The sequence below is a fragment of the Psammomys obesus genome, unplaced genomic scaffold, assembly GCF_907164565.1.
Source record: "Psammomys obesus unplaced genomic scaffold, mPsaObe1.curated_primary_1811, whole genome shotgun sequence".
In the NCBI taxonomy this organism is placed as follows: Eukaryota; Metazoa; Chordata; class Mammalia; order Rodentia; family Muridae; genus Psammomys; species Psammomys obesus.
The window spans coordinates 25294488-25309462 of NW_026596046.1; the positions used below are offsets into that span (position 1 = coordinate 25294488).

General features: G+C 42.3%; 1 protein-coding gene and 1 long non-coding RNA gene across 2 annotated transcripts in view; one reads left to right on the plus strand and one right to left on the minus strand.

The window, feature by feature from the left end:
• The window catches only part of Ccdc81 (coiled-coil domain containing 81), a 34943-nt gene that overhangs the window by 4750 nt on the left and 15218 nt on the right, over window positions 1-14975 (minus strand). Inside the window, exons 6-13 of the mRNA XM_055623711.1 lie at window positions 14658-14779; window positions 13766-13889; window positions 10571-10661; window positions 10020-10166; window positions 8517-8621; window positions 5878-6050; window positions 3942-4020; window positions 3530-3750 (exon numbers count right to left, since the gene is read on the minus strand). Of these exons, the coding sequence (XP_055479686.1) occupies window positions 3530-3750; window positions 3942-4020; window positions 5878-6050; window positions 8517-8621; window positions 10020-10166; window positions 10571-10661; window positions 13766-13889; window positions 14658-14779 (1062 nt within the window). The remainder of the gene's footprint in view (window positions 1-3529; window positions 3751-3941; window positions 4021-5877; window positions 6051-8516; window positions 8622-10019; window positions 10167-10570; window positions 10662-13765; window positions 13890-14657; window positions 14780-14975) is intronic.
• Window positions 566-14975, plus strand: part of LOC129688750 (uncharacterized) — a 23435-nt gene continuing 9025 nt past the window's right edge. The window contains exon 1 of the long non-coding RNA XR_008721980.1: window positions 566-1210. This is a non-coding gene — a long non-coding RNA (uncharacterized LOC129688750). The remainder of the gene's footprint in view (window positions 1211-14975) is intronic.

Below are 14975 nucleotides of genomic sequence, written 5' to 3' on the forward strand. Positions count from 1 at the left end.
GCTGTTACTATTGGTTCAAATCATTATGTGAGTCTATTTTTGCCAAAAAACGAAACTTTCGCCATCAGTTCTCATTTAGGTCTTACAGGAGCTTCCCTAAAGGTGAGCACTGAGTCAGACCACTCTGTCAGGTTGTGTGAAAATGAGGACTGCCACTAGGTGTCAGGGTCCGCTGACAAAAATCAATACTGTCTTCCCCTGGGTCACTTTGTCCTAAAAGCACCTTTTTCTCAAGCAAGCATTAAACTAAGTGCTATTGTGTGGCTATCGTGAAGGTGATAAAATAGGCCCAAATGTGCCATACCCATCGATGACTGGGAATCTTTGACAGATAACCTACTTTCCCCCAAAAACTTTTCCCTGTATGTTTTCATTGGGGCCGGGGTGGGGGGACAAAACTACTGTTACACCCAACAGTGTGATGGCTCCCAAAGTCATTACTGAGACGAACCGGGTGAAATTATGAACTTACCATAGGATTCCACTTACAAAAAAACCCAAGGAAATGCAAATTTGGCCCAGAATGGCAGAAAGCAACTCAGGGGTTACTTTAGAATGAGTTCTTGACGGGGCCGAGTTGGGGAATGTTACAAAGGGGCAAGAGGAAACTGTGGGTGATGGGCACGTGCAATCACAAAGACCGAGTGCTCTGTTCACGAGTGACGGCACAGGTAAACAAAACCCGTCAACTCATTACATGTCAATTACATCTCGGCAGTTATTTTTTTAAAGGATTTTTTTTTTTAAAAAGTCATTAGTAAAGCTATGCCTTCTCTCAGGTTTGACAATGTTTTCAAAATCTTCTCCGGCTCTCACCGTTTCTCCTCCCCACCATCCAAATGCCTGTAAAGCCTTTTAACCTTTGACTCTGTAAACAGCAACATCTGGTCATTTCTAACCCACAAATCTGTTGAAAGCAAAACAGCAAGTTTGGTTAAGGAAAAAAAACAAGAGGAAATTTCATAGGCTCTCAGAGTCATGGCAAAGGGTGCAGAGTTAAAGGTCTGGGAAAGCCTCATAGCGATGGCATTTGGTTGCCACTGCCACCGAGAGCAGAATGAGGTCTTCACCAAGTAGCGCTTTGCTGGCTGTCTACTCGGTGACCACACCACCACGTCACCACCCTGCACAGATGAAGCCGCTACTGTAGCCTTCTCTGCAGCCAATTCTTTGGTCAATTTAATCAAGACTTTAGCACTGTCTACTCGAGGTAAGTTACTTAGGACCACCTGTTTTGATATGCTAAAATCAACAGCTCTATAGGGAGTCAGTCCAAAGGAGGACCCCAAGATGGATATCTTAGTCAGGGTTTTTATGAATGTGATGAAACAAGACCAAAGAGCAAGTTGGAGAGGAAGAGGCTTATTTGACTTACACTGTTCATCACTGAAGGAAGTCAGGACAAAAACTCCAGTGGGAAGAATCAGGAAACAGGAACTGATGCGGGGCCATGGGCGAGGTTGCTGCTTGCTGGCTTGCTCCTCATGACTTGCTCAGCCTGCTTTCTTATAGGATCCAGGACCAGCCCAGAGATGGCACCACTGCACTGGGCTGAAACCTCTCCTATTAATCACTAGTTTTAAAAATGTCCTACAGACCTGCTTTCGCCTGATCTTGTGGACCTTAGCTGGTATCAAGTTGACATAAAACTGTCCAGCATGATGGGTCAGCAGTTAAAGCCTCTTGTTGCCAACCCTGATGCCCTGAGTTTGCTCTCTTGCAGGAGAAAACTAATTTTCACCTAGTGGAAGGAGAGAACTCACTCTTATAAATGACCCTGACCCTTGAATGCACACTGTAAGCATGCACACACACAACACAAACATACAAACATGCATACATACATACATTCATGCACAAATAATAAACAAATATTTAAAAGATTACCCACTTAACCTGATATGATGTAGAATGATATACCAACTTAAAGTTCTGCAAGAGACCAGCACACACACACACCAGTTTCCTTTCTGTAAAAGCAGTAGCTCTCCTTATTGACTCTGGGACAAGCTCTATGCTAAGTTATTTGCAGGATTTATTTAACTTTGAACCATCAAGAGGTAGATACTTGTATTAGCCCTAGTACAAAAAGAAAGCCAGTGCCCTCAAAAGGATGTAACCTACATGACACAATACAGTGACAAAAACATGCCAGTCAATCAGAACGCATTTTGAGACGTAGTCTGGGAGCACAGCGAGAGGCTGAAGTCAGAGATGAGAGAAAGAATCGCGACAGCTAAGGTAGAAAGGGTGTACGTGCTAGGCTTGGAACAACGGTCCCTATCACTGAATATGAAAATACGTCAAGATTTTAGAAATGTGATATATATGAAGGCAATGCTCTTATCCTTGTACAGATTAGACATGACTCGGTTTTTTTTATTATAATAATTTACATGTCATGTAAATTATGATTCTAGTGAGGAATAAACTTCACAATTTAACTACTCCCACACTTTCCTTACCAACAGTCAAAGCCACTCTTATCATTATGTCATTTTCAATATATCAGTCAACTCATGCCTAGCAAAACTGGCACGGAATATAACAAACCCTATACTATCCTACTGGGACCATTTCTAATATTTACAAAAATTAATAATATGACTTTTTATAAGTACGCTACCTTCTAAAAAGTGGGGGTTTTGGCCAAAATCCTTCTTGAAACTCCCAAGAACCTTGATAACTTTGGGTAATCAAAGATGTAAGAATTGAGGAACATTAACAAAGAAGAAACTAATTTCCTGTGAAATCTTGGTGGAGGCAGGAAGTAGGAAATGGATGATGGATGGCTAAGAAGGAAACAAGAAGATGTTATGAGGCTGAAAGCTGGTGGGGCCTTTAAAATTTCCCACCAGTTAGGTGACCAAATGGACATTAAAAGAAATCAAGTGTCTGATGCTTGAACTTAGAGATCCGGGCACTAAGAACTCATTTGCCCATCCTGACACCTTCAATTCACCACCATTCCACGATGGGAGCAGAGTGTAACACTGAGGACCAGTATTAGGTCTTGATCTACTTGAGTTTGACAGCATTTTTTGGCTCATTTTGTACATCCAATGGGTAGTATTGGTCTTCACGATTCTTTTAAGTTATGCTGTTGCCGGGTGTGGTAGTGCATGCCTTTAATCTCAGCACTTGTGAGACAAAGGCAGACAAATCTCTGAGTTGGTGCCCAGCCTGGTCTACAAAGCAAGTTCCAGGACAGCCAGGGCTACACAGAGAAACCCTGTCTCAAAGAAACAGAAGAAGAGGAGGAGAAGTTGTTGTTACATACTGTGATGTAAGGGGAAATGTGGAGTGGGAACTTAAAGGAGAGGTGGAGACCAAGAGGGGTATTTTTAATTTCTTAACATTCTCTTCATTGGATTAATGATAAGGATAAAACAAAGTGAGATGTGTAACAAATTTGGAACAGCATAACTCCTCAATATGTTAGTTACTTTTGTTTTCTGCTAAGAAAGAAAGAGTAGGGGGAGAGGCAGAAGGGGAGGAGAGAGGGGAGACTGCCCCAGGCTCTCCTTACTCTCTCTGCGTCCTCTGAAGCATCTGCAGATCTCGCCTCTGGTCCACCAGCTGGTTCAGGATGGTGTTCCTCTTGAGGCTGGCAGCTGCCTCCATCTGATGCTTCATGCAACTCTGTTCTCGCCTTCGCCTATCCAACTCCATTTCTCCCTCATTCTTACCAAAGATGGGCTCGGCAGAGTCAGGTTCAAACATGGGCAACTGGGAGGGTTTGTTCTTTATCTGAAATGAGAAGCACGTGATGGAGAGTTCTACAACGTAGTAAAATACCAACACCAAGGCTTATGGAAATGAACAAGGGCCTCAAAACCTACCAAGTCTAGAACACGGATGTGCGCTCACAGCATCATGTGGTTACTTACAGAACAGTGTTGGTGCTGCGCATAGTTTCAGAGTAATGATTATCCCCCCACCTGTGCATCCAAAGCTCTCTTGTAGCACTGCATTTCTTCCATCTTCTCTTTTATGTATTGAGCCCTCTGTGCAGCGAGTCTGGTATTCAAGAAGCAGAGAAGGTGAGAGAGCCATTTCACACAGTCTAAATACAGTACAGGGCCACAAGTTAGCACTATAAAAACAAGCTCAGTGTTAATAGAAATGTGCACATGGTACATACAAATTTCCCTTTCATTCTGGGTATTCTCGTTATAATAAAAAAGTAAGTCAAGGCTATTGGACACTTCGTTGCCCACAGGGCAGACAGAACAGGTATAAGCAAGATGGTGGCCATATTGTCCAGATGAGATGAATATGGCGGGTACCTTGCCCACATACACAAGTCTTTTTTAAAATCTAGACAAGTAAGAAGGGTGTGACTATACTTTCTATAATCAGATTCAACATTAATTCTTCTTTAAGAAAAAATAAACTGGGCTAGAGAGATGGTGCAGAGGTTAAGAGCGCTGTCTGCTCTTCCAGAGATCCTGAGTTCAATTCCTGGCAATCACTTGGTGGCTCACAAGTATCTACAATGTGATCTGATGCCCTTTTTTTGGCATGCAGGTGTACATACATAAAATAAGATAAATCTTTAAAAAAATTAATCTACTCTATTACAACTTACAATCATCATATAAAACTTTCCAAAGACCTGTATGATCAATAAAATTGGTATAATGGAGCAGATAGATTTTAGAGCAATATATTCTCAGGGACACGGAAACTACCTTATTGTTTATTGTGGCAGTCCCTGCACATGCTACAAAATTACTGCCCTGGCTTCAGCAGCAAAAGCAGGAGCTCCCTAAGGTAGGCGTGAATTTCATGGCTGTCATCCTGCCTCAGGCATCAGACGACCCAATCTGGCAATCAGAGTCTCCTCCCTGAAAATTTAGAATTGAGACTAATGTTGTCCAAGTTCAAGGTGGGATAAAGGTGATGTGTAGTCGAAGTTTTGGTTTCTTTAAAAAAAAAAAAAAAAAATCAGTTGTTATGCAAACGGGTTTCTGTTTTAATCCCAAGGGTGGGGTATGGGACTGCCTTGGTCTATCCACAACTGGTAACGGCCTCGTGTGGAGAGGAGTGTGGTCTTTGCCAGCTGTAGTTCCTGGAATTCTGAGGACTCTGGGAAAATATAAAGGCCAGAGTCCAGAGAGAGGAAAGGGCTTCGAGGAGACGGACGGAGGAGGAAGAAGGCTGCTTGTTCCTACTTGTTCATCTTGCTGATTTTGCCATTTGCTGGGCTGCTAGATATCTTGAGGACTGTGATAGGTGTTTCTCCAAAGAATGCAATGACTCTAACCAGCCAGAGCTAAGTCTAAAGAGGTCTGTGACCCCTTCCCCTTTTAACTTTCTTTCTCTTCTACCTAGGGTTGGGAAATTGGAGGAGAGGTAGAGGCTTAAGGAACTCCAAATAAAATAGTTTAAAAAAAAAACAGGACCTAAAATGACGCTAACTAAAAAGCTGTGAGCATAATCAGAGAGAAAACACACTACTTTTCAGTCCCTGGTTCTAATGTCACCTGTGTCCCCCATACATATGTGTTCCCAGGTTTTATGGAACATGCTACATGCTTATAATGAGACCTCAGCTTTGCCATAAGGTCACTTGAGCATCTCACTGTTAAAAATGAAGCCTGTTCAAGATATGTTCCTTTCTTCCTGTATCTGCCAGTACTAGCAATCACAAACAGTGCAAAATGCTGTTCTATAAATACAGTATTTCTAGATTGTCGGTCATTGCTGTAACTATAGTAATGCAGTTACATTGTGGCACTGGCTTGTTAGTTAGGTTAGTTTGTACAACTGGCTACAGAGGTGCTAACTTAATTTTGAATGGTTATTCAATCCCCCATGGAAATTAGCTTCACACAAAACTTCCATCGTTCCAAGCCCGTGTGGTGGACTCACTCCTCAGTGAGCTGCACTTGTTCCAAGCGGTCCATCAACTCTCTGTTTTGTTTTTGCTTTATTTCCTTTTCCCGCTTGCTTTCCATTTGTTTCAGGAGACTTTGGGAATATCCATCTTGCTTAAAAGCATTAATCTCAGGACTAAGAGGCCTTTTATCAAACAGATAGGATTTCTGAAATGAAACCCAAGCAATTCTCTTATGCGCATGTTTCAAAGAGTAAAGTTAACAATACAAACTAAAATAAAAGCATAACTTAACATCTAACGTTTGTCCAGCTGCCCCCCAAACAGTAACCGGCTAGTATTTAGAGAACACGGAGGATAATGGTATGAGCATTTCAGGACAAAGCTGAGCTAAAGTAAGTTCCCAGCCTCTTTCTGAAAAGATCCTGAGCTGACAGTGACAACACCCAGACAGAAGAGGGAATTGTGTGTGCAGAAGCATGAACAGGGCACCGCAGAAGTGCAAAGAGAGGTTGCTGAATATCTATTGTGCGCCTAGACATTGCAGAACTGCTGATCTGTGGTCAAGATCATAGATCTTACCCTTTCTCATCAGCTCCATTCTGCTCTGAGAAGTAGTGCCAAAGCTGTCTGGCCATTTAATGTTATAGTTAAGTGCTGCAAAACCCTAACCATATTAAGAGTGTGAGGATGGGTGAAACTGCCTGACATGTTTTCATGGAGAGGAATAGTTGCCTCCACTGCAAACACAAAGGGGACCTGTGGCCCAAACAGAAGGGTCACGTGTGTTAAGAGATCAGGCATGGCAAAGGAAGAGAAAAGGAGGGATGTGTTGCTGAAGGATAGTGAACAAGAAGCAAAAGTAAATGAGCTCAGAGAGATGGGAGCAAGGACAGCCACACAGGGTCTGATAAGGCAAAGCAATTCACCTATATAAAAAATCCACAGCAATTTGGATTTCATTTTGATTCAGTGGGATACCATTAGAGGAGTTAAATAGGAGAGTAATATACTCTGATTAGGAATTTTTAAAGATCAACTTGGCTTTGGTGTGAAGAACTGGTTGGAAGGGAGAAATAATTGGGAGGATAGAACAGAAGTTTGTCTATAGTGTGTCCTAGAGAAAGATGGTAACAGTGATGACAAAGAGATTGGGGCAAATATTGGCTATACTTGGGAGATGAATGCGACCGGACTTGTAGATAGTTGCATTTAAGGGAGAGATAAAGAACCAGAAATCAATCACTCCTCCATGGAGTGTTTGTGCAACTTGCTGGATGGTGATGGCGGCCTGCAATAGAAGCTTAACTCTGTGACAGTGACATTGTCAGCTAACTTATTCATATGAAAAGACAGAGAAGACCAGATTAGGATAGAGTCAGAACTTCTTGGTCTTTCGATGAAGAGGCACCAAGTGGAGTCAGAACTGTAATCTAGCTTATACTGTAGAAAGGCCATGATCAGGTCCAAAGACCAAGGGCCCAGGGCTTTTTTCCCCTCCCTGATGCCCATGCCTGAAAATCTCTTCTTTCCTTTTCTTCTTTGCCTGACTCTTTACATGCATGAAACATTCCTAGAGTCCTAGTCGGGATGAAGTGACCTCTTTGCTCATATAAGTGCTCTTCTCAAAGATTTACATGGTGGATGTACTGCATGCATCTCCTTGAGTGTCTGTCTCCCCTAGACAGAGGCCTCATCAGAATAGAACTTTTACTGCTAGATGACAACAGGATGGCCAGTCCAGAGGAGCTCACTGTGTGTCCAATGATGATCAAAGTACAATTCTCTTATTTCTGTATGGAGACTATCAGGTTGTATTAATAATGGTACAAAAAAAAAAAAAAGATTCAGACAGAGACAAAGGTGGACTCGATGGTTGGAGACATGAAGTGAAGGGAGTAGCCTGCCTCCATCGGGAGTAGATCTCCTCAGGTGCCGACACTCTCAGATCACCTGGCGATCTCACCCGTCCGAATGCACAGGGAGGGAGCTAGGGTGAGTCTCTAAACCTTTTCATTCCTAGCAAGCTCCCTCGAGATGTCAGTGCTGCTGCTTTTGCTTCAGATCCTCGGCTTGGGTGTTAGGCTCCCGCCCCTCTCACCTGCCCCCGGGGCCTGACTGGCAAAGACTAGAATTAACAAGTTGTAACCATTAATAGAAATGATACTGTGTCTGTGAATGTGGTGAAGGCAGACCTACACAGGCCACTTTCCAACTTAGTTACTTTATATGGCACAACCTTACAGGTGAGGCAGTATTAGCAATAGCGTTTTTGATGTAATTAAAACAGGTCCAATTTTAATAAAAATGCAGAGAGATGACTGTTGCCTTAATACTACCCCAGTGCATCTGGCAGAACTCCAGCGCAGGCACTAACTGCTGAGCAACTCGTGGCCCAGCTTCTGAATAGGACCACGGCAACCACCCAGAAACAGAGAGTTCCCCCAAGAGGAATTACAAATACTCATGAAAAGTCACTCCATTTCACACAGAGAAACATGTATTTAAATAAACAGTTTGAAAAACTAGCAATTGAAAAAAATCCAAATTGTACAATAAAAAGGTATTGCTTACATGATAAGTTTGTTAGGAAACAATTTGGCAGAAAACGCACACTTTTTTTTTTTTTTTAGTGTTGCTTATATGCAATCAATAAAAATGTTAAGAGACTCACATAAAATTCGGGTTTCTCATTCTTGTGGTTCCTTATAGCTTCAGCGACTCCAAGATTGTAAGCTGCATTTTTCTGGTTCTGCTCTCTAGTGGCCATACTTTTCATCTATTGCAAAACAGGTGGGTTTTTTTTTTTAATTTTTTTAATTTAATCACAAAATACGATCTTTAAAATCCTTCATTTTGCGGAGCAGTGGTACAGTACACCTATTATCTGTGAATTTGAAGCCAGCCAGGTCTACAGAGTGAGATCCAGGATAGCCAGGGCTACACAGTGAAAGCCTGCCTTAAAATAAAACAGACAAACAAACAAAACCCGCTTCATTCTATATTAATTGATTCTTATTAACATTTATGTGTTCCATTCTTTCAATCCTATGTCAATATGTTTTAACCAACACAGAAACCTGTTTGTACACAACGATACTTCCTGATGTCTTTAAAGACTAGTAGACATAAGGTAAGTCAGGTTTTTTTCATTCCCCACTCTTAGAATCTAGACACCATCACTATAACGATGGTAAAAATGAATCGAAGATTTTTACTACAAATGCAGAACACAGTAGCAACATCATTATTGGAGACCACAGAAATCTCAAAAGGGTGAAGGTGACATTCTGTGACTCCCCCTCCCAACCCCTGCTTTTTCTGAGATAGGCCATGACTATAAAAGGTATAAGGGTTCGACCAGATTCTTATTTTATCAGAAATCCACAAAAGTAATATGCATCCATCATTTTCACCTTTTTGAGACAAGGTGTTACTACGCAGCGCTGTCTAGCCTGAAACTCACTATGTAGACTGACTTCAACTCACAGACCTCTGTCTGCCTGTCTCCTGAGATTAAAGGGATACACCACCATGCCTAGCTCATTTTCACCTTTAAAACTCAGCCCTGTGGGGTGAGGAGGAAGACCCATAATGTATTCCAACACTCAAATACAGGGACATTCACCAGTGAAAACGTGGATACCACCTATCCTCGCAGGAGTATCAATTGTCATGATAAAACACTATGCCAAAAGCAGTTTGGGAAGAAATGAGTTTAGTTCAACTATCAAGTTCTACTCCATCTCTGAGGGAAGCCAGGGCAGAACCTGTAGGCAGGAAGGATTTGAAGCAGGAGCCATGGAGGAACAGTTTGCTGGCTTGTCCTCCATGGCTTGCTCAGTCTGCCTTGTATGACTCAGGACCACCAGCCCAGGGGAGGCACTGCCATCCGTGAGCTGGACCATCCCACATCAGTCATAATCATGCAGTATAGACTTGCTTTCAGGCAAGTATTCTGGGGGCATTTTCTCAATGGAAAGTCACTCTTAGTAAATGACTCTGGTTTGTATCTAGTCAATGTAAAACCAACCAACATACCACCTAAGTTTTAGCCCAGCAGCATACAAATGATCAAATGTGTTATTGTGCAAGCATGTGTAGAACCTATCTAGTCGAGTCTAAAAATGTCCTTCTGAGCCATGTCAAACCCTCTCCAGCCAAAGTGTTAGGCTACCTGGCTTTTGATGAAAGCCTCCTGGTCTTTCAAAATTTGGTACTGCTGCACAAGTCGTTCATCCTCCATCTCCCTCCTCCTCTTCTCGTCTCCATAGAACAATGGGAAATTTCGTTGGGCTCGTTGCAAACACACGTAGCACATTTCCTACAGTTCCAAATTTCAGGACTAATTAATTTGTATATTTTACTTTTTTTTTTCTTCATTTACTTTATTCCCTTCACAAGCTCTCCAAAGCCTGGGTTTGTCAAGAAACACGTTTCATAAAAGAATATGTTGGTGAAATATAATATCTAGCACACAATTAGCAAAAGAAGATTTACAGAATATATCTCACAAATAATAAAACAGATTTAATGAACTCCCAGAATTGCTGAAAATTAGAAATTTCTCTTAAGCAGGAAATCCTGACTAGCAGGCAAATCCCAGTACAGACACTTGATTATGCCCATAGATTATATTTAAAAAGAGGGGGTTCCCAGAATTCTCTTGGAGAGACAGAGGTCAGAGGAGGAGCCTGGCCGGGCTTTATTCAGTTGAAGGTACTGTACCTGTCCTGCCTTATTATGATCCTGGCAAGCTGGGGCAGGGGATGTTCTGAGTTTCTCCTTGTCATTTCTCTGACAAACTGGAGATAACAAGCTTCAGAGACAATGGAACACAAATTAATGTTTAATACAATCTGGCCTTTAACAATGATCTTTTCATTATGTGAACTTGATCTTTTCATTACGTGTGCGCGCGCACACGTATGTACACATACGTGCCTACAGAGCAAAGTGTTGGATCCCCTAGATCCAACAGGCGGTTGTGAGTCACTTGACATGAATGCTGGGAAGCAAACTCAGGAAGGACCTCTGCAAGAGCAGAAAGTTCTCTTAGCCAAGGACGTAAGTCCAGCCCCAGTGATAATTTTAGAAACAAGCGTAAACATAAGATAAAGAAAAAAAGGACTGGGCATGCTGGCTCCTGAGGCAGAGGCAGATCGACAGAGGTAGATCCCTGTGAGTTCGAGGCCAGCCTGATCTACACAGACAGAACAGGACAACCAGAGACACATAATAGTGAGACCTTGTCTTAAATTTTAAAAAAAAAAAAAATTTACAGAAAAAAAGTGTCTCAGTGGTTCCTTCTCAGAATATAGCTGCGTGTACCCAGGTTAAGAATATGTACTTTGTGTAAGAGTCGGGTTTGAATTCGGTTTGTAGCTTACGAGGTAGTTGACGTAGACAAGCTATGGCATCTTGGAAATCCTCAGTTACAACTTCTGTGAAATAAGTTTAAATTCATTCGTTTCACAAAAATATAAACCCTTCTAGGTGCAGGAAATGCAGCGCAAACAAAACCGGTGCACACACAAGTCCCCGTCCTCGGGGATAGCCAGCCAGTAAGAGTATAACTAAGTATATTCCATTATGACAATAAATGCTGTGCGCTGAAGAAATGGAGTAGTAAACCACAAATCAAATTCCCAGGAAAATTCCCACCAGGAAGAAAAAAAGCATCGGCATAAATGCCGGAAGGAAGGGAGATAAACAATGCGGTTTCCCAAGAGCAGCTATGTTTCCGAAGAGAAAATGGGAGCAAAGTCCTGGAGGTGGGAAAGTTCTTGGATCTGTGTTTCTGGAGGGAGTAAGGGAAGAAGAGCCTGGGAGAAGTCAGAGGCCAGGCAGGACTGTTGCTGCCAGGAGAAGGACTTTTCCTCTCACTGGAGAGGGGATAGCTTAGAAGGTTTAGGTAGTAGATGCTGTCATCTGTCTGACCCAGGACTGTTTCGGCTGCAGCATTAAGGGAAAATGAAATGAGGACTGTGGTTAAATATCAACTCACCCGCATCTAGGATAATCTAGGAGACAAACCTCTGGGCAGGTTTGTGAGCGAGTTAATCCAGGTGGTTAGCCTGGTGCTGGAGATACCGTTCTATGACGAGCATAAGCAAAGGTAACAAAGCAAGCTCAGCGCAGGCATTTGTCTCTCTCTGCTTCCTGACTGTGGGAGAAGGTGACCAGCTGCTTCAAACTCCCATGCCGTGATGTGCCCACCCTTGAATTGTGACCCAAAACAAGACCTTCCTTTCCTAAGCTGCCTTCATCAGCCATTTACTTACAGTGACAGGAAAAGTAGCACAGAAACAATGCCAAAAGATGGTAGAACAGAGATGGTTCTGATAACGCAGAAGAAAGGCAGTGGTGTGGACCAAGGTGGTAGTGGCAGAGGTCATGAGAAGTGGCTGCATTGCGGATGTGTCGTCTAGATGTGTTGGGGGTGCAGCTGGCCCAATTTTCTCATAGCGTATGGAACGTTTGCTTTCTCTCTAGACTCTCTGGACTGTTTCCTACCACACAGTATGTGTAATGGTGTCATCACTGAGGAAAATGGCTTTAAATATTATAAATATTTGCCAGTGTTTTTAGCCGTACAACTTGAATGTTGTGCTAACAATGTTAACAGAGAAAAATGCATGGAAAAATACTTCTACACAAAGTAAACTCTCAAAGCAAAGTTGCCAAGCATTTTAAGCACATAAGAACCAAGAGAAGCTCGGTCAGCATCCCCAACTACTGAGGTAATTAAAAGCCAAGGAAATTGAGGCACAGGAGACAAATCTACCACTAAACAAGTACACCCAGAGAGAAAGATTATGGAAGAACTGGAAAAGCAAAGAAAGTAAAGGAGAGACCAAAGACCCCTTCCAGCATCGGGGAAGGAGAGCACGGGCTCAGCCTGAGGACCTGAGTTCAAGCCCTGAATCCCTCATAGTGGAAGAAGAGAACTGACTCCTAAAAGTGATCTTCTAATTAAAACAAACAGAGACAAGGAAAATTCGCCCTATATAGTAGCAAAATATATGATATGTAAAAACACAAACCATTTATACTTACATTTAAAATAAGACTGAGAATGTTACTTTAAAAGCAGCACAAAGGCAAAAGAAAGAAAAAAATTTAATAGAGAAACAGAAACAGAGCCAGGAGCTCTAATGTGCATTTCACAGGAGCCAAACTATGAAACAAAGGAAATGGTAAAGAGCAATGTTCTAGAAAACAATGGCTAATGATTTTTTTTAGAAAATCATAACTTCTGTGAAGAGTGAGAACTGCAAACACTAAGAAAGGAAACTCTCAAAAGCTACCAGAAGGAACAGCTCAGATGCCTCTTTGGGACACCTAACAGAAGAAAGTTCATCAAAATGCCGAGGAAAAATTAACTATGAGCAAAGACTCAGCAACATGATACCAGTGCACTTAAGTAGCAGAAAGAATAACCCTACCTAAAAGACAGAGACCTTGCCCCAAGAATCAGTACGGAAGACAAAGGAAGACAGCAAAGAGTAGATATGTCAGAAACGCTGGGGAAGAAAGAAATGTGGAGTGCCAGGCCTGTGCAGCAAACTCACATTCCATTTGATGTCAGTATCAAACTGTCATGTGATACCTGACACTCAGAAGTCAGCCATGCCTGTAGAGTTGAGAAGTCATTTCTAAAAGTCATCAGGCACTCTGACTTTTCCCCGTGTTATTTCTGCCTCAGCTGAGTAACAGGCATTCCTCTTACCCATCACATGTGTCTGATTTCCCTTTAGATTATGAGCCCTGGTCACCTCTATAATCCCCATCACCTCCTAGAAAGAATGTTCTCAGTAACAATTAAAAAAAAAAATGGAAGAATGACTAAGATTCCCTGTGTCGTGGAAGGCTTCAAAATTATATTTAGTAAGATGCAACCTAAAAAAGCCAAAGGATTACTTTTCAGAGGCCGGGATCTTCCCACTATTCCCACTTCGCTCAATCTTGTCCAGCAGGCTGACGCTTGTCACTTTGGCAGGAGAGATAGATTGCCTATCACGATGTTTCCTGGGTGACAAGATATCTAGAATATATAACAGATGCAAGTGACATTCTCTTCATTCCTCAAACAGCTAAATAGGTAATTACACACACACATAAATTATGACAGTTTTTGCCAAGGAAAAGTTTCATGTAGGGTGTGCTCTTTCCCTCACGTGTCTCTTGTCCTATTGAGACAGAGGATGTGCAGGGTCCACCTCATCCATTTATCAGGACCTGATCGAGCAACACGGATCTAGCCACCAAACAGTAGTGTAAAAGGTTGCAAGTCATGGAGTTAAAGCAAGGTAAGGGGTTCCAGGAATAAAAGATGGTTAGAAAGAAAAAAACAAAATAACACAGTGGTTATTGATGAATCTAAAAGTTGTGGTTTGAATGTGAAATGTCCCCCCTAGACTCGTGTATTCGAACACTTGGCCCCCGGTGAGTGACACTGTTTAAGAAGGTTAGGGTGGATCCTTTAAGAAGGTAGAACCCTGCTGGAAAAAAAAATCGCTGAAGATGAACCTTGAGGTTTTCCTTGTGGGATGTGCTTCCTGACCATTCTCTGCTTCCGGACTCCAGATACAATGTGACCAGCTGGCCTCCAGCCCTGTCATGCTTAGCCCCTGAAATCCAAATCAGAATAAACCTTTCCTTCCTTTAATTGCTTTTCAGATCTTTTTTCATGGCAACCAGGAAAGTAACTAATACACTAACTGTATTTACTTTGCATGTAAGTTACTAGGCAACACCACCTAGTTTATAAGAGTCGAGGATAACAGACGGTACCCACAAACCATTGGCCTACCTCTGGTTCCTTCCTCCTTGTCTGACAGGTCTTTCAGCTTGATCTTCCTTGGTCTGTTCTCTCCACTTTCTTCAACAATGACCTCCATGGGTGGTTTGTTCTCCGTCTCTTTGTGTTCAATCCTAAGAAGGAATCAGGATGTTTGTCCTCAGCACTGGTCCTGAACGCGTGAACTCTCAATTCTGGGAAGCAACCCACCACCTCTCTGATTTCACCGCAAGCCTACTTCCTTTAAGGGAGTGCAATATTTTCCTTGGTAAATATGTAGCATTATCTCTCTCTCTCTCTCTCTCTCTCTCTCTCTCTCTCTCTCTCTCT